Source organism: Zingiber officinale, chromosome 6A (assembly GCF_018446385.1).
Source record: "Zingiber officinale cultivar Zhangliang chromosome 6A, Zo_v1.1, whole genome shotgun sequence".
NCBI lineage: Eukaryota > Viridiplantae > Streptophyta > Magnoliopsida > Zingiberales > Zingiberaceae > Zingiber > Zingiber officinale.
This window is the reverse complement of record NC_055997.1, coordinates 72,276,307-72,301,691: the sequence shown is the minus strand read 5'-3', so window position 1 is coordinate 72,301,691 and position 25,385 is coordinate 72,276,307. Positions and strand designations below refer to the sequence as shown.

General features: G+C 43.8%; 1 protein-coding gene across 1 annotated transcript; it reads right to left on the bottom strand.

The window, feature by feature from the left end:
- Window positions 1-1,269: 1,269 nt before the first annotated feature.
- Window positions 1,270-25,036, bottom strand: LOC121996547 (putative disease resistance protein RGA3). The gene is made up of 4 exons (XM_042550546.1): window positions 24,520-25,036; window positions 2,011-4,761; window positions 1,799-1,897; window positions 1,270-1,685 (listed from the first exon to the last, which is right to left on the bottom strand). The coding sequence occupies exons 1-4, from the start codon at window positions 24,856-24,858 to the stop codon at window positions 1,632-1,634; spliced, it is 3,243 nt and encodes a 1,080-aa protein (XP_042406480.1). The 5' UTR covers window positions 24,859-25,036; the 3' UTR covers window positions 1,270-1,631.
- Window positions 25,037-25,385: the final 349 nt, after the last annotated feature.

Below are 25,385 nucleotides of genomic sequence, written 5' to 3'. Positions count from 1 at the left end.
AGACGGTATGCAGAATCCCGATCGAGCAGCTACCCCCACTCAACCTGGCGACAGGACGTGGTACAGGCGCAGCGGAGTGCTGGCTGAGCAGACGACACACAGGCGTAGCGGAGTTCCGGTCGAGCGGCCGAGACATAGGCACAGCGGAGTTCTGGCCGAGCGGCTAACCCGCTCGGCCTAGCAACGGACCCACTGTGTTAGCTCTCGGCATCCTTTTGAGAGTTAGTGTCACTGACACCAGGCATGGTCGGTAAGGAGATTGTACGACGGAAGCTTCCACTGTCACATCAGAGATATGCTCGGCTTGTTAAGGTATTGTGTTAGGGGCACTTATTGAGAAGTCTTTTCAGGGAAAGCTTTAGAAAGCGTGCTCACCTAGGGAAGCGTGCACGCGCGTTACAGGAACTCTATATAAAGGGGGGTCCAATTATCGGCGGAGGTAAGTGATATACATTACTTGCGCTACAATGTTCATTCTTATTGCTCCGCCTTCTACATCATCGCCGGTGACCGACTTGAGCGTCGGAGGGCCAACGCCGGGGACCCCTTCCCTGGCTCAGCACTGTCGTCATTTGTTTTACAGGGCAGAGTGGAGTCTACGGTCAGTCAGCAGGAGCATCACATTCCCAACTTTCCATCTCATCGACTTTCGGGTATAGGATCAACACCAGACATGGAATCTCATAATATAGTGAGTATACTTCTACATTTTCTTAGTTTTACTTTGGTATAATATTTCTATAATCATTTAGGGACCATTGGGTTTGCTTACAATGACTTAAGCAAGGATCACATCTATAATCTTTTGATTAATTATTTAATAGTTTAAATGATGTTTAATCAGAAAATAATTTAAATAGAAAATGAATAAAAGATAATTAAATTTAAATATTATTAATAGGCATTTTAAGATATTGTCAATTTAATTTTTTATATAGAGACATAGATATATATGTCAACAAATATACTTTTTTTATTTTTATTTTTTTTTAAAAAAAACTGAAATGATGTGGAATCTTCTGGACCAAAGGAGGCCCTGCATGTTCATTGGTGGGATGAACTGGACCCCATCTATTTAACAGGTGGGGTACAGTCCATCCTTCCAATGAATATATAAGGGTCCAGACTGGTCTAGGAATCCTGGACCAGAGGATCCCTGCCGGTCAACAATCACTCTATTTCTAATGAAAAAATGTTATATTATCAAAATTTATATATAGAAACTCTTCAAAACTAAGAGAAAAATATATCACAGAGAGGAATCTATAATGTATTAAGTTATATCATAATTTTTTTATATGTAAATCCTAAACATATATTCCAATTAAAATAAAAAAATGATTGAAAAAAAAATGGATCCTGACGATATATAAGAATCCCTTCTCAATATTAAGAATCATCCTTCTATGTTGCTACCATTATGCTCTTTGTCATCCTTATGATCATTCATCCATGACCATGTTATCATCAACCCTCTTGTCATCCACTTCCTCAATCCAATCGTCGGTATTTGCATACTGTTTGACTCCATAATCTCTTCTATCTTCATCATCCTTCTATGTTGCTGCCATTGTGCTCTGTCATCCTTGTGATCATTCATCCAAGTTATCATCATCGTTGTTGTCATCCTCTCAATCATTCCAAAGTCGTAACTCCAGATCTATCTCCATGTCCTCTTCCTCTCCCTTGACATCATCGACACACAAAATGAAAGACAATGATGCATGTGAATAACTTTATGTTTTACCAAAATAAGTATTTGTGTGTTGAAAACAGAGAGAACGTATGATTTTCATACCTCATTGCGCATATCCTCTCCACCATCATTGTTGTCATCCTCTTCAGCAATCCAAAGTAGAAAATCCAGAAGATTTTCTATCTCCTCCTCTTCCTCTCCCTTGACATCATCGACATACAAATTGAAAGACAATGATGCATGTGAATAACTTTATGATTTGCCAAAATAAGTATTTGTGTATTGAAAACAGAGAGAGCATATGCTTTTCATACCAAGACATTGCGCATATGCTTTTGTTCTTTGAACCCTTTCTTGAACAAACGACACCTGTAGAGCTGCACTTGTGCGAGGGTGGCTGGCAACTCCTCAAACTCAAGATTAGGGCATTCTTCTATAATTAAAGAATTCAAGGAGGTGAGATTCTTTAACCCTGTAACGACCCTCAATTCTTTAGAATCATGAATCTTTAAAGTCTTCAGTGAAGGTAGTCGTCTCTGTGATAAATGAATAGATTCCACTTTGCTATATGATAATATCAAGTGTTGGAGCGTTGGAAAGTAACACTTGGACATCACCTCACTATATTCTTGAGTTCTGACTATAATTTCTAAATGTTTCAGTGAAGGGAAACATGAAACATCAGGTACACCACCACTATCCAATGTCATTTTTTTCACGGAAGACATAAAGGGCCACTGGGGAAACTTGATCAGCCTAGGACATCCATAAAGTTTAATAGAATGGATACTGGGGAAATCACCAATCTCCACTCCATCCCACTCTTCCCAATTTGTCATATCTCTGAATATCAAGTCTTTTAGAGAGGGAAATGCAATTTTGTTTTGGGAAGAAGATGGAGATGCCATTAGAATGGAGCAAAATTCACGTCCCACATGTCGAATGCCATCCATCCTAGATATCTCAAGCTCTTCCAGAGAAGGAAGTTGACCCAACGGTGGAAGTTTATTGCAATTGTTACAACTATTTAGACTCAAAGAGGTCAACTTAATGAAGGATGAAGAGCCCACCCATCCAACAAAACTGACACCCGGATAGAAGAATATTTGAAGGGTCTTGAGATTGACATGCGGTTCTAAGTACTGGAGCTGCCACTCTGCATTCTTTTCATCTTTTTTGGAACAGTCAAAAGCAAACCAACGTAACTCCAAAGAATCAATATACATTTTTGTCTTCAGAGGGGGTTTTGAGTTTGAAAATATGTTCACGGATGCTACATTATAAATGGAGATATGCCCTCCAAGTTTCATCAAACTATTCAATTCTCCTATGTCGCAATGCTCTTTTTCACAACTGACGTTGAAGCGTCTGAGTGTCTGCAAGTTGGTCATGTTTCCAATTCCAGATGGAAAAAAGGCACCTTTATAATGGTAAGGAAGCAAAAGATGACGTAGGCTTATTAAATTTCCAATCTTCCTTGGGAATTCATGAACATTTGTCGCTATCAGATCTAGAGTTTGCAAGTAGTAAAGGTTGCATATGGACTCTGGAAGCATCCTTATTTTAGCACTCCGTATGGAAAGGTAACGAAGCAGTTTGAGATTGCCCAATGAATCTGGTAGCTTTGTGATGTCGATCTTGCTTAAATGGAGTGCTCGTATGTATTTCAATTTTTGAAAAAGATCGTCAAGGACTTTAAAAAAATTGTATTGTCTTATCATAAAATATGGCCACCCAGGTCCTGTAATAAAAAGTGTCCGCATGAGTTTTAGTTGTTGAAGATCTTTTATTGTCTCCAGGGGTTTTAGTAGATGAGGATATTTTACGCTCACCGACAAGTGTCGAATTTTTTGTAATTTCTTTGCGTCGAATTTGTTATCCATCACACAGAGGCATTCATCTTGAGTTATATATTGTGCAAGGTCGTGAACAAGATCATGCATCACAAAAGAGGAGTCTACATTGATCTCTACAGAATTTAACATTGACCTCTCAACCAATCTTTTTATGTAATTTCTGCTTATGTCCTCAGCTCTCATATCTCCATCAAGAGGAAGAAGACCTTGTGACATCCATAATCGGACTATTTCTTCTGAATCTAAACTTGTGTCTTTGGGAAATATGGACAGGTATTGGAAGCATCTTTTAAGTTGTATCGGCATACAATCATATGATATTTTAAGTGCTGGTAAAACTCCATTATTTGTTTCTTCTAATTCCCACATCTCATTCTCTAGTATCTTCTCCCATGAATCTATATCTTCGTTGTTTCTGAGAGCACCTCCTAGCACTTTCACAGCCAAAGGTAAGCCTTTGCACTTGTCTACTATCTTCCTACCAAGTTCTTCAAGATGTGGTTGTAGTCTCTTATATGCTCCTTCCAAAGTGACTCTCTTGAACAATTGCCAGCATACATCAAATGATAAGCACTTCAAGTCAAGAGGACTTCTTGTCCCCATAATTCCAGCAACTCGATGATTTCTAGTGGTCACTATAACTTTACTCACTTGAGCTGATACTAAGGGCTTTCTTAATTCATCCCAGAGAGTGAATTCTTCATTCCAAACGTCATCTAATATCAACAAAAACCTTTTTCCCTGCAGTTTCTCTTGTAGTGCATGTTGGAGCCCATCAAGTTCTTTATGAACTTCCACTTTTGTAAATGATTCTAGAATCTTCTCTGTCAAACTAACAACATGAAAATTTTCAGATACACAGACCCATCCTGTTAAATCGAAATAGCTTTTCACTCTTTGATCATTATAGACAAGCTGAGCCAGTGTTGTTTTACCCAGTCCCCCCATCCCAATTACAGCAATTACAGAAACTTTATTCACTGATGTATCATCCTCTGACAGGAGCCATTTAACCAACATATACTTTTCCTCTTCTCTTCCAAGAACATCTGATTCAACCACTAAAGAGCCTGTTTCTCGGTTCATATCTAAGAGCATGGGGTTTCTCTTTCTTTTTCCAGTGTTCTTAGGCAACTTTAGGAGTTTCCACTCCTTGGTGATCTCATCAAACCTTTTCCTTATCTCTGCGGCTTTATTTGCTAGTTCATCCTGTTGGGTTCATAATAATGAATCGAAACATCGAAATTATAGATTACAGTATGAATTCTAAAAGATTCATGCATATGATCTTGTTAGTTATCCAGTTTACAGCATATAAAAGTAAACTGAAAACAACGGAAAAATAAAAAATGTAATTGAGGTATAATTCACAAAATTAATCACTCTTCAGAATCGCGTACCTCATGTGTATCGCTGTTGTTCTCATGCAATTGTTTGGAATGCAACACCTCGTACTCGTACTCTTCTACTACGTCTTCGGCGTCATAGGCAACATCTTTGAGCTCGCTTAGCCAAAGCTTCTCCGAGTGACTTTTTGCATGATTCTCCTCCTCTGAGTCAGCAAGTTTGGCTTGGATTCTCCTCATCGTCTCTGTCAGCTTACTCATCTCTTGTTCAATAGTGTTGTGTGGCGACGAAGAAGAAGATGATGTTGTTGACGGTGAAGCCAAGCTATGCAGCTTGGTTACCATCGTGGTGAACATGGAAGACAGGAAGCCTCCTCCTCCGGCCATTGTTCTTCCCTGTTTCTTCTTGGAAATTAATTTTAGGTAGGCGCTAGGCAGACAAGGAAGGAGCGGAATTATGGTAAAGCACAACTCCTCTTTGAAATAATTACATAAATTACTATAGAATGAATGCCCAACCACTCTTGGCAATAATTACATAAATTACTATAGAATGAATGCCCAACCACTCTTTGGACTAATGATAAATGCGTGCGTGCTCATTACGCACCGCTGTTTTGTTTATTTTTATTTTTTCAAAAAAAAAAAAGTAATTTCATTGCCAACTCTGCGCCCTCTTTTTTATGAATAATTATTTCCTATAAATTTAAAATAATTTCTTAACGAGAATAAAACTATTTTTTCCATCAAATATGAGAGTAATTACTTTATGTGTATTTATGCCCGATGTGATTTATCTATCTGTATTTTACTATGAGGCCGATGATACTAACTGTTTAAGGTGAGTGATATCACTTTTTACTCCAAAAAATTAGAGATTGAACTTAGATGATGAATATCATGGATCGATTGAGAAGCTAGGAAGGACTTAAGCCTCATGGGTAGTCATAGAGTTTCAAGAAGAACCGAAGATGATGTGTAAATCCTATATTGGATTGCAATGGTTGTAATCTTGATTTTGTTGTTAAATTAGAATTCTTTAATTTTATAAATTTTTTTAGGTAAATGTTAGACTCTAATTAGGTTAGGATGTCCCCAAGTAGTAATTATTGAGAGGCTGAAATCTATAACTTTATGATGAGTTTATGTAAAATTATACCATGAGTAAGGAAAACTTCCTAGGCAATGTTATAAGTAATCTAGAATAGTGTTTCTAGTTGAGTGGGGTCAATTGATTATCTAGGATTGATAGTTGATTAGCTGTCGAATTTAAGTGATAGAATATTTTATTTGAGTAAAAATCAACTAAAATAGTTTTCTAATCAAGTAGAAGAATGATGAATTGATTAGATAGATACTTTAATTGATTGGAGCTGTCTAATCGGTCAATACTGAAATGTTTGGTCTAATATTTATATTTGGGGTTGTGTCAATACTAGCAATTTAGACTTGGAAGTAAACATTGGAGCTAATGTCATATAAGCTTTTGAAGAACTTTTGGGTACTCTAACACTTCAATCTTACATATATGTGCTATGCTTCATTTCTATAAGTGCCAAAAGTATATCCAAGAGTTTCAATAAGTTTGAAATTAAGACAAACTCTATCAAATTTTCCTCAGGTGTTCATTTCTATCTTTTAGAAATTTGTTAAGAAAGATTTCAATTAATATCAAACTTGTGAAGCATATGAAATATCATTGGTATGGGTGTTTTGCCGTAATGGTGTTATCCTCATTTAAAGAAGTTTATCTCATTGCCTTTTGTAAAAGGTATATTATATTCGTAGCATTCCTTCTATTAGTGGCACACCAAAAGTATTTTAGGCTATAAATTAGAAGAGTTCTTCTAATCATATTATCTTTTGTGTTAACATTATTAGATGATTCATTTAGCCTTTGTTTCTACATGAACATTTTCTTTGCTTTGACTATCATAATTATAAGTTATCATACACCCATGCGCTTTGGACTAGTGTTAGAATTTCAATGTGTTTTGAACAAGATATTTGTATACTTTAATTCAACCATATGAATATAAAATAAAATAATATAATATAAATTATATTATATATTTATATAAAATTAAAATAATGAATATATTTTATTTTTTAATGGAACTAAACAATGAAATTTTGTTAGACTACATATATGCATGACCCATTTATAACTCATCTAGTTTTGATTAAATGAGTTTTGAGTCAATGAGATACAACTTATTTATAACTCATTTACCTAAATTATCACCCCTAGTTGTGGTATTGATACTACACAAGTTTATCTCGTTCACTTTGTGTTCGTTAAGCATAGAATTAAGCTCCACAAGCTGTTTTATTCATGTGAATGATGTGATTCGTTATTGGATAAGGAATAAGTTTTAATCTTGAAGTTAAAATATGGAAAGTCATTTGATAGTATTAATTAGTTAACCTTTGAATAGGTTCTCATAAAAGGTCACTACCTTGATGGATTTCATGAGTGATTTACATATATAGATGATTCAGCTGTTTTGAGGGCTCTTAAAAGGTAATTAATTCTTCATCATCATTCATTCTATTAATTAGCTATTTGTTACTTGATGTTTCATAATATATACTAACACGTACGTGGACAAATAATGTCATATTTTACAATATTATTTGGACGGGATTATTTGTTTTACTTATGGCTCATGTTTTGGATCTATAATAACTTATGATCTTGTCCGAGTGCTGAGTCGATGGTCACTGGGGACGTGGCGCTCTCATTGACTCCGCATGGCTTTCCGATTGACGTAAACCTCCGGCGAGAACCTGCAAGCACAAAACCGGGCCGAGAAGGGGTTTCCGGCGATGACCCTCTAACGCTCAAGTCAGATCCTAGCGGCAAGAAATCGAAAGAGAGTGACGAGAACTGTAGCTACAATGATGAATAGCGCATACCTCCGTTGGAGTCTGAAGGCCCTTATATAGGGTTTTCTCAGGGGCACGGGCACGCTCATCGAGATGTGCACGACCCTCAAAGCATACCTGGAATGGGCATGTCAGAAAAGCGTGTCTGTCTCCATACCTCAACAGTACAAGTATATCTCTGACGTGACAATAGAAGCTTCCACCGTACGATTCTCTGTCTGACCATGCCATGGACTCTGCTGCTGACCATGCCTCCTATCGACGGAACGTCTCTAGGAAGATATTGCTAACCACTCTTTGTCCTTTACCAGTCTGCGCGGACGGGCCGTTCGGCCAACACCCTCCCTGGGCCGAGTGGTGGTCACCTCGGCTAGTGCCCTTCCGAGGGATGTCTGCTCGGCCGATTGTTTTATGTCTGAGTTCACCATTTCGGGCGAGTGATCTCTAACTGCAGGACTAATGCCTCGTCTACCGTCAACCGAGCAGGATAACCGCTCAGCCATTATTCTTTCGCGTTTTGCTTTGAGAGAGTCGGAAGCTCGGCGTCGAGCCGAGCTATTGAGATGCCGGGTTGGCTCTCCTCTAACCGATCGGGGGGTAATTCGCCCGACCGGGCGCCTGCAGGGCGTTGACCACCTTGACCTCCCGCTGGACGAGCCCCCTACCATCGGATCACATGCCTTCCCTTTAAGTCTAGTCGAAGGAGGCTGAAAGTCCGACTGACTGGACCAACAGTCTAGTACGGGGTTGGTCAGTTGACATGGACGCTAAAAGATGCTCCGATCGGCTCATTCCAAAGTGGCGAACATCCCGGACCGTGCTCCCATATGCCAAGCGACGACTCACACGCTGGCACTTGATACTATTGTTACTTCGTGTCCTGGTCCGCAGGTGGTCAAAGTTGACGTCATCCAAATTACCTCCAAATTCATGCAAATCCTTGCCATTAAGGCCGAGCACGCGGGTTATGACGCTCATTAAATGCGCCCAATGGACGGATGCCACGTATCACTGCCGCTTTTGCCTTACGATCGAAGGGTTTGTGGTGACGTGACAGGCGACCGTTCAAAATCAACGGCCAGATGCGCGCGTTGGTCTCCGCGACCTAGATCGGATGGCCCCGATCGGCCGCGCCCATCTTTATAAAGCTTCAGCGCCACCGCTTCTTCTTCTGCGTTTTGTTCTTTCTCCGGTGACCTTGTTTGCTTCCAGTGTTCCGTTCCAGCGTTCCGGCGACTCCCAGCTTTCTCCTCCAGCGATCTGTTTCCCTGTAAGCTCTAACTTCTATTTCCTTGTCTTTTCTTCTGGCTTTTACCGCTTTCCGGTGTTCCATCGTTTCGTTTAGTGAGCTCCTTATCAATCCTTCTTTGCTTCTCCGTCGACCCCCTTAGCAAATCCTTCTGTTTCTCTTATTTTCTGACCATGGCCAGTTCCTCTCAGCCAGTCGACTCGGCCCCTGGTCCCTGGTATACAACCATGGAGACCAGGTTCGACGCGGGTGATGCCGCACACCTTATCAATGCCTTTGACCTCCCGTCCGACCACGAGATCGTCCTGGCTAGACCGTCCGATCGGCGACACAACCAGTTGACCGACGCTATCTATTTCTTTCGAGACTAGTTTGTGGCTGGTCTTCAGTTTCCCATCCATCCATTCATAACCGAAGTCTATAATTTCTTTCGCATCTCGCTCGCCCAGCTCGTCCCTAATTCTTTTTGCCTGTTGTGCAGCGTGGTGGTGTTGTTCCGAGTGCACAACATCCCACTGACCCCTCAGGTCTTCCATTATTTTTACTATCCTAAACAATCCGAGCTGGGCATGTATCTCTTCCAATCCCGGATCGGCTTAGTGTTTTTCGATAGGATGCCTTCTTCCAATAAGCACTGGAAGGAGTATTTCTTTTACGTCAAATTCCTCGAGCGACCATGCTTTCGCACCCGATGGCAGATCGCTCTGCCACCTCCGCCCGAACTGAAGAGGTACAAGACCCAGCCAGATTACTTCCACGCTGCTAACATGTTAGCCGGTCTGAAGTTCGACATTCACAAATTGCTTCCAGAGGGAGTAATGTACATCTTCGGGCTGAGTCCGAGCTGCGTAAAGCTTCCGAGCAGCCTAGGTAAAAAATTCCTTAAACCTTCTTCCTTTAAGTCTAACTGATTCTGTTTTTCTTTTGCAGCTGACATTACGATACGAGCTCGAGCTGCCAGTATAATGAAGGCCAAGCAGACCGAGATTGAGGTAGCTGCAGCCAAGGAGATGGAACGGCTTGGCTTGACCCCGGTCGGCTCGCAGGAGGTCACAGCTAGAGAAACTGCCATTGCAGGCGATGGGACCACCGAACAGACGCCAAGCGTGGGCGGGACCACTGACCCAGGGGTGGCCCAAGAGGTGCCCCCTATCATTCAAGCTGAGGGATCAGGGTCCTCGGGTGACGATGTGCCGCTCACCCGCAAGAGACACCGAGCCGACATGCCCTCCCGATCCGCCACGTCGGTCGTGCAAACTTCTGCAGGAGGCGTCCCATCTACAGCTCCCACAACAGTGGAGGCTACCTCCTCCGATCGGACCCCATCTGTGGCTGAGCTGCAGGAGCCACTTCCCGTGCAGCCACTCACCTCCCTTCCTCCGGCTTGGAGGAGGATAACTCGCTCAACCATCCATCCTGTTCGTCTAGACCAGTCCGGTCCGTCTGCCTCTGCCCAATCAATGCCGGGCGGGAGGCAATTCATCACCGCCACCCTTTGTCTGTCGACCAAGGATCTTCGCTCGCCAGGCGACCAGCCCGAATCTCCTCAACTCCAAGTCTACATCCGAGGTCAGCTCGGCCGCGTCTGGGAGGAGGCGAGGGCATGAGTAGCTATGAAGTCCCCGGGCGCGCTGGCAGACAGTCATCTGGAAATGTCCACTGGGGTTAGTTCTCTTATCTCGCTTTATAAATTGTCTTCGATCGACACTAATGTCTGTTTGCAGTATTGGGTGGAGGGCATCGCCATGTGCCAACGGCTGGCGCAGGTGGAGGACGAGCTGAAGAAGCTCAAACTTTCTAAGGAGGCTTCTTCTTCTCAGGGACCATCGGTTGGTCGTCTGAAAGCCGACCTAGAAAGGTCTCAACATCTCTTCGTCGAGGAGCAGCAGAAGTCGACCGAGCAGGCTAGCAGAATGAGCTAGATCGAGGTCAACTGAAGACCTATGATAGGAAGCTGGAGTTGGCCTCCACGAGGAAGCAACGGACCATCGCCGACCTAAAAGAAAAGAACAAGAAAATTAGGCGATTGGCCGAGAAGCTGAAGGAAGCAGAGAACTTCCTGGTTGTTGAGCGGGAGAGCCGCTCGGCCAAGGAGAGTGAACTACAAGGCCATGTGAAGCGCCTTGAAGATGAGCTGATGGCGTCGCGTGCTGCTTTGAAGACCTACCAGGAGGCTGAGCCAGCTTACTTTGCCGCCATGAAGCATCAATACCTCCGCTCGGAGCCCTTTCTGGAGAAGGCAACGGACCGTATTATCCATTTGTTCGAGCTGGCCATTACCGCCACGCTTGCCCAACTGCAGGTGAACGGCCACCTCCCTAAAGGTTTCTCCGACTGAGATGTCAACCGAGTCCAGCTCCTAGAGGGTATTCCCAACGAGGCCTTTGAATATATCGAGTGAGCGAGGAGCCGCTAATTTTTTTGAAAGCCTTGTCTTTTGTAAGCCTTAATGGCCTTCCTGCCATTCGGCAATGTCTATGAATGAAATCTTTTTGTCTCTTTCATATGCTGTCGGTTGGCTGTGTATGTAGTCGTGTAGTCCCGATCGGTAATGACACCCATGTTATTATTGAGATATTCGCTTAGGATCATACTTTTAAGGTTTACAACCGTCGTTCGACTTCAGCTTGCTTGCTTGTGTTAGATGATTTTCATTGGCCAGGGTTTAATGTCACCACTCGACGGTATTCCGAGCGGATATTTATAGTCTCCGCGTCGACTCTAGGGTTTAACGTCGCCGCTCGACGGTCTTCCGAGCGGGGTATTTATGGTCGTCGCTTCGATCCTGAGATTTATAATCACCGCTCGACAGTCTTCCGAGGGGGGTATTTATGGTCGCTGCTTTGACCCTGAGGTTTATAGTCGTCGCTCAACTCTTGGGTTTAACGTCGCCGGTCTTCCGAGCGGGGTATTTATGGTCACCGTTTCGACCCTGGGGTTTATAATCGCCGCTCGACTCATGGGTTTAACGTTGCAGCTCGACGATCTTTCGAGCGAGGTATTTATGGTCACCGCTTCGACCCTGGGGTTTATAGTCGCCACTCCCTCTTATGTTTAACGTCGCCGCTTGACGGTCTTTCGAGCAGGGTATTTATGGTCACCGCTTCGACCCTAGGGTTTAACGTCGCTACTCCACGATCTTCCGAGCGGGGTATTTATAGTCGCCGCTTCGACTCTAGGGTTTATAGTCGCTGCTCGACTCTTGGGTTTAACGTCGCCTCTCGACTGTCTTCCGAGCGGGGTATTTATGGTCGTCGCTTCGACCCTAGGATTTAACGTCGCTGCTCGACGGTCTTCCGAGCGGGGTATTTATAGTCGTCGCTTCGACTCTGGGGTTTATAATCGCCGCTCGACTCTAGGGTTTAACGTCGCCGCTCAATGGTCTTCCGAGCGGGGTATTTATGATCACCGCTTTGACCCTAGGAGTTAACGTCGCCGCTCGACAGTCTTCCGAGTGTGGTATTTATAGTCGTCGCTTCGACCCTGAGGTTTATAGTCGCCGCTCAACTCTTGGGTTTAGCGTCACTGCTGACGGTCTTTCGAGCGGGGTATTTATGATCACCGCTTCGACCCTAGGATTTAACGTCGCCGCTCGACAGTCTTCCAAGCGGGGTATTTATAGTCGCCGCTTCGACCTTGGGGTTTATAGTCGCCGCTCGACTCTTGGGTTTAACGTCGCCGCTCGACGGTTTTTCGAGTGGGGTATTTATGGTCGCCGCTTCGACCCTAGGGTTTAACATCGCCGCTCGACGGTCTTCTGAGCGGGGTATTTATAGTCGCCGCTTTGACCCTGGGGTTTATAGTCGCCGCTCAATTCTTGGATTTAACATCGCCGCTCGACGGTCTTCCGAGAGGGATATTTATGGTCGCCGCTTCGACCCTAGGGTTTAACGTCGCCGCTCGACGGTCTGGTGAGGTCTTGAGGACTGGTCGTTCGGCGATAAATTCAGCGAACATTGCACTTTTGGTTTTCAGCCTGTAATGAAAAGGCACAGGAAAATGCAAAGGTACAGGATATTAGTTACATTATCGCACCTTTCATCCAACTCGGTATGGCTGCAGGTGGTTAGCACTCTACGGGCGCTCTAATCGCCACCCGTTCTCATCTTCAAAGTAATATGCCCCCGAGCAGAGCTTTTCCACAACCTGGGATGGTCAAGCCCATGGGGCCTCCAGCTTGGTGATGTCGCTGACCGGTTTGACTTTCTTCCAAACGAAGTCCCTGACCTGAAATGATCTGGGTACCACTCGCCTATTATAGTTCTGCTTCATTCTTTGTCAATATGCCATCAGCCGGACGACTGCCTTGGCTCGCATCCCGTCCACCAGGTCTAGCTCCAATTGCCTCCGTTCGACGTTGTCCTCGCTGTAGCGTTGGATCCGGTCGGACTCTATTCCGACCTCGACCGGAATGACGGCTTCTCCCTCGTATACCAAGTGGAATGGGGTGACCCCCATCCCTTCCTTAGTCGTTGTGCAGATTGCCCATAATACACCTGGCAGCTCGTCCACCTAGCTTCCCCCTTCATGATCGAGCCGAGCTCGAAGGATCCGTAAGATTTCATGATTCGTTACCTCGGCTTGCCCGTTACTTTGCAGGTATGCTACAGAGGTGAAGGCCTGTTGGATGTCGTACCCCTCGCACCATTCCTTTAGCTGCTGACTTGAGAACTGCCTCCCATTGTCAGAAATGAGCCGACGGGAAATGTCAAACCGATAGATAATATGCTGCCAGATGAACTTCATGACTATCTGTTCAGTTATTTTTGCTAACGGCTCAGCTTCGACCCACTTGGAGAAATAGTCGACTGCCACCAGTAAGAATTTTCGTTGCCCGGGTGCCATAGGAAATAACCCTACGATGTCCATGCTCCATTGGTCGAACGGGCAGGACACGATGGAGGACTTCATCTCTTCCGTCGGTCGATGCGAAAAGCTATGGTATTTTTAGCAGGACAGACACATGCTGACTATCCGAGTGGCGTCTTCTTGGAGTGCTGGCCAAAAGTACCTGGCTAAAATTACCTTTCTTGCTAATGAGTGGCCGCCTGAATGTCCTCCGCAGGACCCTTGATGCACCTCTTGTAGTATATAGTCGATATCTTCTGGACCGACACACTTAAGTAAAGGCCTGGAGAATGCTTTCTTATAAAGTTGTTCTCCGATCAGGACAAAATGACCAGCCCTCCTTCGAAGTAGATGCGCTTCCTCCCGATCGGAGGGTGTGGCCCCGGACTTCAAGAATTTCGTTATGCCCGTCCGCCAGTCATAGGGAAAGGTGAGCCCTTCCATCCTGTCTACATGAGCTACTAGAGCTACCTGTTTGATCGGTTGCTGAATGACGACCGACGATATGGAACTAGCGAGCTTGGCTAAATCATCAGCAGCTTGATTTTCTAATCGGGGAATCTTCTGTATGACCACTTCCTCGAAGTTGCTCTTTAGCCTCTCAAATGCCTCGGTGTAGAGTCTGAGCCTTGGGTTGCTTATCTCGAAGTTTCCAGCAAGTTGCTGAGCGGCTAGCTGAGAATCTGAGTGGATCAACACCTTGATGGCTCCCATATGTCGAGCAGCCTGTAAGCCGGCTATAAGGGCCTCATACTTGGCCTCATTATTTGTTGCCCGATAGTCTAGCCGGACGGCCAGATGGATCCGTTCATCCCGAGGAGAAACTAGCAGTACACCAATTCCTCCTCCTCGCCGTGTGGACGACCCGTCCACATATAATCCACCACGTGGCCTCAGGCTCGAGGCTTTGCACTTCGATGACAAAATCTGCCAATGACTGTGCCTTAATAGTTGTTTGGGGTTGATACTGGATGTCGAATTCACTAAGCTCTGTCGTCCACTTGATCAACCGTCCGGACGCTTATGGGTTGAGGAGGACTCGTCCAACAGGACTGTTGGTCCTTAATATGATAGTGTGTGCGAGGAAGTATGAGCGAAGCCTCCGAGCGGCTAGTATTAATGTGAATGCGAGCTTTTCGAGACCGGTGTAGCGAGATTCAGTGTCTTTCAATATATGCCTCAAGAAGTATACAGGCTGCTCCTCACCGTTCGGCCTTACAAGAGCCGAGTCGATCGCATGCTCGGTTGAGGATAGGTAAATCCTTAGGGGCTCACCAGCAACCGGCTTGGCGAGCACAGGCAGAGAATTGAGATAAGACTTGAGTTCTTCAAACGCCCGATCACATTCTTTGCCCCATTGAAACTTTGTGGCTCGGCGAAGGATTTTAAAAAAGGGTAGGCTCCGGTCGACCGATTTTGAGATGAACCTTGATAAAGATGTTATCCGTCCGATAAGGTGTTGGGCTTCTTTCAGATTTCTTGGAGGCAGCATATCTTGGAGCGCTTTTACTTTGCTGGGGTTGGCCTCAATCCCCCGCTCTGTGACTATATATCCCAAGAAACACTCGCTCCTCGCGCTGAACAGACACTTTTGGGGATTCAGTTTTATTCCATACGTTCGGAAGGTCTGATAGGTCTCCTTGATATCTTTGCAAAGATCAGTAGCTCGGAGGGATTTAATTAGCATATCATCAACGTATACCTCTATATTGCGATCGATCTGCCTCCTGAACACTTTGTTTATAAGCCGCTGGTAGGTAGCTCCCGCATTTTTCAATTCGAACAGCATAACGTTATAACAATAGGTGTCATCGCCGTGATGAAGCTCACCTTCTCCTGATCTTCCCGGGCGAGCGGCACCTGATGATATCCTTGGTATGCATCTAGCATGCATATCAGCTTGCACCCAACGGTCGAGTCCACCATCTGATCGATTCTCGGTAGTGGATAAAAGTCCTTCGGGCATGCTTTGTTCAGGTCCCAAAAGTCGATGCAGACCCTTCACTTGTTGTTCAGCTTGGAGACGAGTACTACGTTCGCTAGCCAGCTCGGGAATTGGACCTCCCATATGTGGTCGGCCTCCAACAGCTTCTCGACGTCTGCCCGGATAATCTGATTCTGCTCGGCGCTGAAATCTCTTTTTCTTTGCTTTACCGACCGAGCATCTGGTCGGACATAAAGCTCATGTTGCGCGACGCTAGGAGAAATGTCGGGTAGCTCATGCGTTGACCACGTGAAGACATCATGGTTCTGCTGGAGGCAGCTGATCAGCTCGACTTTCTGCTCGATTCCCAGATCAGATGCTATGAAAGTCATCACCTCTGGCTGGCAGAGATGTATCTACACTTCCTCCTTTTCTTTATAAACTAAGGTAGGGGACTTCTCAGTTATGGCCTTTACCTCGATTCGCGGGGTCTTCCGAGAAGACCTAGCCTCCGTCCTGACCATCTCGACGTAGCATCGCTGAGCCATCAGCTGGTCCCCCTTCACTTCTCCTACGCGATCCTCGACCGGGAATTTGATCTTCTGGTAAAAGTTGAAACGACCGTGCGGAACTCATTGAGGGTCGGCCGACCCAAAATGACGTTATATGCTGAGAGGGTCTCTACTACGATGAAGTTAGTTACTCTTGTCCTCCGGAGGGGCTCCTCTTCGAGCGACACGGCCAATTTGATCTGGCCGAGGGCTGGACTTCGTTGCCCGTGAACCCATATAGGGGGGTTGTCAGTGGTAGCCGCCCCGCGCGATCGATCTGAAGTTGGTCGAATGCCTTCTTGAAGATAATGTTGACCGAACTCCCTGTGTCAATGAAGATGCGATGAATAGTATAATTCGCTATTACCTCTCGGATGATGAGGGCATCGTCGTGCGACACTTCGACTCCCTCGAGATCCCTTGGGCCGAAACTGATCTCGGGCCCGCTTGCCTTTTCCTTGCTGTAACCGATGGCGTGGATCTTTAGCCGCTGGGCGTGTGACTTGCAGGCTCGGTTAGAGTCTTCGTCGGTCGGTCTTCCCGCTATGATGTTGATCTCCCCCCGAGCGATGTTGCTCCTATTTTCTTCTTCCCGAGCGGAGGGCCTAGCTAGCTCGTGTGAGTCCTGGGGCTGATCGCCACTTCTAGCGAACGATGGTGCTTCCGATCGGGCGACCGTCTGATCGATCACCGCTCGGTATCTTGGTGTCGTTGCTCGGGCGAGGGCGATCGGCGACGATAGTTCCTCGGGGCTGGCTGGATGCCCGGGGCAAATCCCCGACAGTCTCGTGTATTGTGGCTGGCATACTAGTGGAAAAAAAAACATGGGAGTCTATACCTTTCCCCTCAGCTTTGGTCACTCCGAAGCCACATGCTGAACGGCGTGCGACCTGACTTCTTGATGGGGCCTCATCCCTTCTGTTCGGGGTCCTCTGGGTGGTTGATGATTAACCGGCTGCCTTCGCTCGGTCGGTGCAGCAGGTTCGGTCGGAGCCTCCTTCCTTTGGGTTGCCTGGGCCTCCTCTACATTGATATACTCGCTTGCCTTCTTCAGTATATGATCATAATCGCGAGGTGGCTTTCGGATGAGCGAGCGGAAGAAATCACCATCGATAAGCCCTTGGGTGAAGGCATGCATCATGGTTTCGGAGGAGACCGTGGGGATGTCCATTGCCGCTTGGTTGAAGCGTTGGATGTAGGCTCGGAGGGTCTCTCTCGGCCCCTGTTTCATAGAAAATAGGCTGACATTTGTCTTCTGATAACGTCTGCTGCTAGCGAAGTGGTGGAGAAAAGCCATTCGGAAGTCCTTGAAGCTTTTGATCGACCCGTCCGGTAGCCTCCGGAACCAGTGTTGTGCCAAGCCCGATAACGTCGTGAGAAAGACTCTGCATTTGACTCCATCCGTATATTGATGAAGAGTTGCAGCATTGTCAAACTTGCCCAGGTGGTCGTCCGGGTCCATTGATCCATTATACTCCCCGATCGTCAGAGGAGCATAATGCCTGGGTAGCGGATCCTGCAAAATTACCTTGGAGAATTGGCGGTTGATTCGTTCGGGCGACAATTCGGCTCGAGGGGCTTTCCTCTTCCTTGCATCCCGAGCTGGAGCTTCATCCGACGAAGATCCCTGGTCTTGATGAACTTGTGCAATTTCTGAGGGCGTCAGGAACAAAGCTCGATGGAATGGGATTGGGGCGGGCGGCGCTTCTGCTTGGGTATTGGTCAGACCTTTGTTCTATCCCCATATGGAGAGTTGCTCTGGCTGGTCTTCGTGCGCCGCTCGGCCTCCCGACACTGAAGTCACTTGCTGCCCCATTCGTTCGGCTAATGCCTTTTGCTGCTGCTACTCCACGATTTTTGCTGCCCGCGCCTGGATGAGCGCATCGAGCTCCTCTGGAGAGAGCGTCACGGTGTGAGGTCTTCCAGCTTCCTCCATCTTCAACTAGACTAGACGACACCAATTTGATCTTGTCCGAGTGCTGAGTCGATGGTCGTTGGGGACGTGGCGCTCTCGTTGACTCCGCATGGCTCTCCGATTGACGTAGACCTTTGGCGAGAACCTGCAAGCACAAAATTGGGCCAGGAAGGGGTTCCCGGCGACGACCCTCCGACGCTCAAGTCAGCTCCTGGCGATAAGAAATCGAAAGAGAGTGATGAGAACTATAGCTACAGTGATGAATAGCGCATACCTCCGTTGGAGTATGAAGTTCCTTATATAGGGTTTCTCAGGGGCACGGACACGCTCATCGAGGCGTGCATGACCCTCAAAGTATACCTGAAATGGGCGTGTCAGAAAAGCGTGTCTGTCTCCATACCTCAACAGTACAAGCATATCTCTGACGTAACAGTGGAAGCTTCCACCGTACGATTCTTTGTCTGACCATGCCACGGACTCTGCTGCTGACCATGCCTCCTGTTGACGGAATGAGTCTCTAGGAAGATATTGCTAACCACTCTTTGTCCTTTACCAGTCTGCGCGGATGGGCCGTTCGGCCAATGCCCTCCCTGGGCCGAGCGGCGGTCACCTCGACTAGTGCCCTTCCGAGGGATGTCTGCTCGGCCGGTTGTTTTATGTCTGAGTTCACCATTTCGGGCGAGTGATCTCTAACTGCAGGACTAATGCCTCATCTACCGTCAGCTGAGCGGGATAACCGCTCGGCCATTATTCTTTCGCGTTTTGCTTTAAGAGCGTCGGAAACTCAGCGTCGAGCCGAGCTATTGAGATGTCGGGTTGGCTCTCCTCCAGCCGATTGGGGGGTAATTTGCTCGACCGGGCGCCTGCAGGGCGTTGACCACCTTGACCTCCTGCTGGACGCCCCCCCCCCACCCTTTTACCACCGGATCAACTTACATTATCCATATTAATTTTTCTATAATATTTTTAAAATTTAAGGTAAATCATCAACTTTATTAAATCTAGATAATTATTTTTCACTACACTATATCGGCTATCTTAAAATTTTTATTATCTTTATTTTTTATTATTTTCTTCTCACTTTTATTTTTTTATTATTTTTCTTTCTCCTATATGTGAGGGATCGGTGGCCGGCTTGAAGGGAGGTTGGATAGACGACACCCCTAAATAATCGCTTCCTACACTTGTTAGTTTACGCAGCGGAAATGCAAACTAATATGAATACAAAGAAAGCTAAAGACAAGAAAGAAATCAAACCAAGCTACCCGATCATTTAATATGGTTCGGAGATTACTTGCTCCTACTCCACGGCGTGTCCTTGAGGTGGACGATCCCTATCCGTTGGTGGATTAGCCCCCGACAAACTCCGGCTATCTCAAGTCGTTCCTTGTGGGTGGAGAAACCTCACCACAACACCAACCAAGACTCTTGAGACTAGTAGACTACTAATTAGGGTTTACCATCACTAATTTCGTCAGAGATAACCAAGCTTCCAAGCCTTGGTTATATAGGCCGCAGGTTGAAAACCCCGCATACCAGTCAACTGCCAAAACATGCAGTCGACTACCTTCTGTGGAAATTCGACCGTTACATCCAACGGTTTGATACCAGTCGACTGCTAAAACTAGCAGTCGACTGCTCCACACTGACCAAACGAACAGAAGCATTATGTTCGCTCCCAGTAGATTGACCGGTCGACTACACCAGTCGACTGCTAAAACATGCAGTCGACTGCTACAGTAGCGCTACAGTAACGCTACAATACTGCTACAGTAACACTATAGTAAAATCCTAAAACTAGGATTTTACTCCGAGTACAATCTCTCGTGCACTCGTACCCTCGCCTTTATGACTCACTTGACACTTCTTTGCACCATTGATCTCTTACCTTCAAGCCTACTTCATTTGGCTCTCGTCCCTCGGATGCATTCAAGCTCGTGGCTCGTCCCCAGTGCCATCCTTCGTGTATGCCTCGAAGTCACTTCCCTCTGCCCTTGTCCTCCCTGTATTGTCCACGGTCCCTCGGATGCTCCATCCTTCACCGGACCCGAAGCCATTAACCTGAGTCACATGTGTATCCTGCAAACCTGCACAACTCAAATACACATATCAAATACAAGGATGAACTTAACTTAAACCTTTTGCCCAAACACCAAAACACATGGTCGCACGGACCATTGAGATTACTCCAACACTATGATCTACTTTTCATTATCTAATTCATTCCTTTTATTTTTTCTCTCTCCCAAAATAAGTAATATTTTAATGTTTAGGAAGATTTCATTTTCTAAATTTAAATAATTACTATTTATAAAATCTAAATTTAGAGAAAGAATAGGGTAATTGATGTAAAGATTTTTTAAATAAAATTTAAAATTTAAGATAAATCAGGGCTCATATCTATAAATTTGTTTTCATATATGTATTTATAATTATTTAATATTTTGAATGATGTTTAATGAGAAAATTTAAATGGAAAATGAATAAAATAGAATCAAATTTAAATATCCTTAAAGGGCATTTTAAAATATTTTCAATAATTAGTTTATATATATATATATATATATTTATAAATCAACAAATATATTTTTTTAGTTATTAGAAAAGTAAAAAAAAAAGATACTTCAACAATCTCCATTTCTAATAGAAAAATATTATCACAATTTATGTGAAAACTAAGAGAAATAATTACAACGAGGAATAACTGTGTAATAAGTTATATCATAATTTATTAAAAAAAATAATTTACAGAGGAAAAAATCTTCTCAAAGGAAAAGTTAGATTTTTTCCCTCTACGTATCATTACTCGTTTGTTTACATATTCATCCAAAACATATATTACAATTAAAATAATATAATTGTGACAAAAAAAAATAAATCCTCGCGATAAGAATCTCTTCTCAATGTTAAGAATCATCCTTCTATGTTGCTACCATTATCATCCGACTTTTGTCATCTTTATCATCTAATCCATGTTATAATCATTGTTGTCATCATCATCTCCATCCATCTCCTCTTCCTCTTCCTCTTCATTATCTCCATCCATCTCCTCTTCCTCTTCCTCTTCATCATCGGAATTGTGTGCCTCTATCATCTATATATAGACAAAGCACACACAAAAGGAAAGGCAATGATGCATATAAATAACTTGCTGATTTATCAAAAAAAGGTATTTGTATATTGAAAACAGAGGGCGTATGTTTTCCATACCAAGACATTTGGCATATGTTGTTGTTCATTGTACCCCTTCTTAAACAAACGACACATGTAGAGCTTCACTTGTTCGAGGGTGGCTGGTAACCCCTGAACTCAAGATTAGGGCATGCTTTTATAATTAAAGAATCTCAATGTTGGAGAGTTTACAATCTCTAAAGTCTTCAGTCAAGGTATTCGTTTCTGCGACAGACGAACTGATTCCACTTCTTCAATAGATAATATCAAGTGTTGAAGCATTGGAAAGCAAGACTTGGACATCCACTCACTATGTTCCTGACTACTGATGTCAATTTTTAAATTTGTCAGTGAAACCCAATATGAAACGTCAAGTGCACCACAACCAAGTAAACTCATTTCTTTCACCGAAGGCAACAAGAAGGGCCACTTTGGAAAGTTGATCAACTTTGAACATTCATAAATTTCAATAAAATGGAGATTAGGGAAATCTCCACTCTCTATTCCATCCCATGCTTTCCAATTTTTCATTCTGCTAAATAGCAAGCGTTTTAGAGAGGGAAATGCAATTTTGTAGAGATGGAAATGGCTCTAGCATGGAGGAAATTCCAGAACGCACATGTTGAACGCCATCCATCTGCCATATATTAAGCTCTACCTGAGAAGATGGAGATGGTATTAGCATGGAGCAAAATTCACGTCCCACATGTTGAACGCCATCCATCCCATCTATCTCAAGCTCTTCTAGAGAAGGAAATTGACCAAACGGTGGAAGTTTACTGCAATTCTTACAATCTTTTAGAACCAACTTGGTCAACTTAGTGAAGGATGAAGCACCCACCCATCCAACAAATTTGACACCTCGATATTCGGTTATTTTAAGGGTCTTGAGATTGACATGTGGTTCCAGATACTCGAGCTGCCACTCTGCCTTTTGATATTTTTTGGAACACTTAAAAGCATCGTCATACCAATCAGGCCAACTTAAATTCAAAGAATCAAGATACTTTTTTGTCTTCAGAGAGAATCTTGAGTTTGAAAAATTGTTCACATGACCTATATTATCAATGGAGATGCTTCCTCCAAGTTTCATCAAACTATTCAATTCTCATATGTTGCAATGCTCTTCTTCATGACTAAAGTGGCTGAGTGTCTGCAAGTTAGTCAAGTTTCCAATTCCAGATGGAAGAAAGGCAACTTGGTGAGAAAACCAAAGATGACGTAGGTTTATCAAATTTCCAATGTGACTTGGGAGTTTATAAACACATCCAGCATGGAGAATTTGTAAGTTGTAAAGGTTGCATATGGACTCTGGAAGACTCCTGACATCAGAATATTCTATAGAAAGGTAACACAGTAGTTTGAGGTTGCCCAATGAATCCGGTAGCACTGCGATGCCGGTGTAGTTTAAATAAAGTGCTCGTATGTATTTTAATTTTTCAAAAAGATCCTCAAGGACTCCAAAATTTATGACTTGCATTATACTAGGAAACATCTCCTCGAAGCGGTTTTTAATAAGAAGTATCCGCAGAAGTTTTATTTGTTGAAGATTAATATCTTTGATCACTTTAATGTTTTCACCATTGACCGATAAGTGTCGAATCTCTTGTAATTTCTTTCTGTCGAAATTGTTATCAATCACACAGAGGCATTCATCCTGTGCTACATGTTGTGCAAGATCGTGAGCAAGATCATGCATCGAAAAATAATGTTGTGCAAGATCGTGAACAAGATCATGCATCGAAAAATAAGACCCTGTTTTAGGATTTAACATTGACCTCTCAACCAATCTTTTTATGTAATCACTGCCAATGTCCTCAGCTCTCTATCTCCATCAAGAGGAAAAATACCTTGTGGCATCCATAATTGGACTATTCTTTTTGAAGATAAACTTGTGTCTTTGGGAAATAAGGACAAGTATTGGAAGCATCTTTTAAGTTGTATCGGCATGCAATCATATGATATTTGAAGTGCAAGTAAAACTTCAATATTTCTGTCATCTAACTTCCATATCTCACTTTCTATGATGTCCGTCCATGATTCTTTATCTTCTTCATTTCTTAAAGCACCCCCGATCAACTTGGCAGCCATGGGGCAAGCCTTTGCACTTCTCTACTATCCTCCGACCGATGTCTTCAAGATCTGGACGTAAGCTTCTATCCGCTCCTTCCAAAGTGACTTTCTTGAACAATGACCAGCACACATCAAAAGGTAAGACATTCAAGTTCAGACTGTCTCTTGTTGTCTGCATAATACGAGCAACAGAATGATTCCGAGTAGTTACTATAACTTTACCTGCAATAGCCGATAGCAGCGGCTTTTTTAATTGTTCCCAAAGACAAAAGTTATCATTCCAAACATCATCTAATACCAGTAAGAACCTTTTCCCCTGCAGTTTCTCTTGTAGTGCATCGTTGGAGCTCATCTAGTTCTTCATGAACTTTCACTTTTGTGAATGATTGAAGAATTTTCTCAGTCAAACTAACAACATGAAAATTTTCAGATACACAAACCCATCCTGTTAAATCGAAATAGCTTTTCACTCTTTGATCATTATAGACAAGCTGAGCCAGTGTTGTTTTACCCAGTCCCCCCATCCCAATTACAGCAATTACAGAGACTCCATTTCCTGTTGTATCATCCTCTGACAGCAGCCATTTAACCAGCACATCTTTTTCCTCTTCTCTTCCAAGAACATCTGATTCAACCACTAAAGAGCCTGTTTCTCGGTTCATATCTGAGAGCATGGGGCTTCTCTTTCTTTTTCCAGCCTTCTTAGGCAACTTTAGGAGTTTCCACTCCTTGGTGATCTCATCAAACCTTTTCCTTATCACTGCGGCTTTATTTGCTAGTTCATCCTGTTGGGTTCATAATAATGTATCGAAACATCGAATAGAAATCATGAATCCAAACATCGAAATTATAGATTACAGTATGAATTCTAAAGATTCATGCACAGGATCTTGTTAATTATCCAGTTTACAGCATATAAAATTAAACTGAAAACAACGGAAAAATCAAAAAAGTAATTGAGGTATAATTCACAAAATTAATCACTCTTCAGAATCGCGTACCTCATGTGCCCCGCTGTTGTTCTCATGCAATTGTTTGGAACGCAACACCTCGTACTCGTACTCTTCTACTACGTCTTCGGCATCATAGGCAACATCTTTGAGCTCGCTAAGCCAAAGCTTCTCCGAGTGACTTTTTGCATGATTCTCCTCCTCTGACTCTGAGTCAGCAAGTTTGGCTTGGATTCTCCTCATCGTCTCTGTCAGCTTACTCATCTCTTGTTCAATATTGTTGTGTGGCGACGAAGAAGAAGATGATGCTGACGGTGAAGCCAAGCCATGTAGCTTGGCTACCATCGTGGTGAACATGGAAGACAGGAATACGCCTCCTCCTCCGGCCATTGTTCTTCCCTGTTTCTCGTTGGAAATTAATTTTAGGCAGGCGCTAGGCAGACTAGGAAGGAGCGGACTTATGGTCAATCAAGGGATGTATAAAATACATAAAATACCATAGGCAATGCATCAAGTCTCCCATGAGGTAGAATGCACAACCACTCCTTGGACTAATTGGCATCTATGCGTGTTCATTACGCACCTCTGTTTTATTTTTTAAAAGGTAATTTCATTGCAAACTCCGCCCCCTCTTTTTTTATGAATAATTATTTCTTATAAATTTAAAATAATTTCTTAACGAGAATAAAACTATTTTTACCATCAAATATGAAAGTAATTATTTATGTGAATTTATAAAAACTGATTCGGCAGAACATAAATCTAAGCTTAATGGGTTGGCAGAGCTTAAATCTAACGTTGATGGATTGTCAGAGTTTAAATCTAATATTAATTAAGATTTTTTTACTTAGCTTATTAGTTAGTATCACAATGAATTTATCAGGCAGGGTATTAATCATAATAAATATATCATTTTT

Bases quoted from the DNA above. Each gene is read 5' to 3' on its own strand.
- LOC121996547 (XM_042550546.1), bottom strand. From the start codon at position 24,858: ATGGCCGGAGGAGGAGGCGTATTCCTGTCTTCCATGTTCACCACGATG. The intron at 1,898-2,010 runs GTATGAAAAGCA...GATGATGTCAAG, and splicing joins AGCATATGCGCAATGTCTTG to GGAGAGGAAGAGGAGGAGAT. The intron at 1,686-1,798 runs GTATGAAAATCA...GATGATGTCAAG, and splicing joins GAGAGGATATGCGCAATGAG to GGAGAGGAAGAGGACATGGA.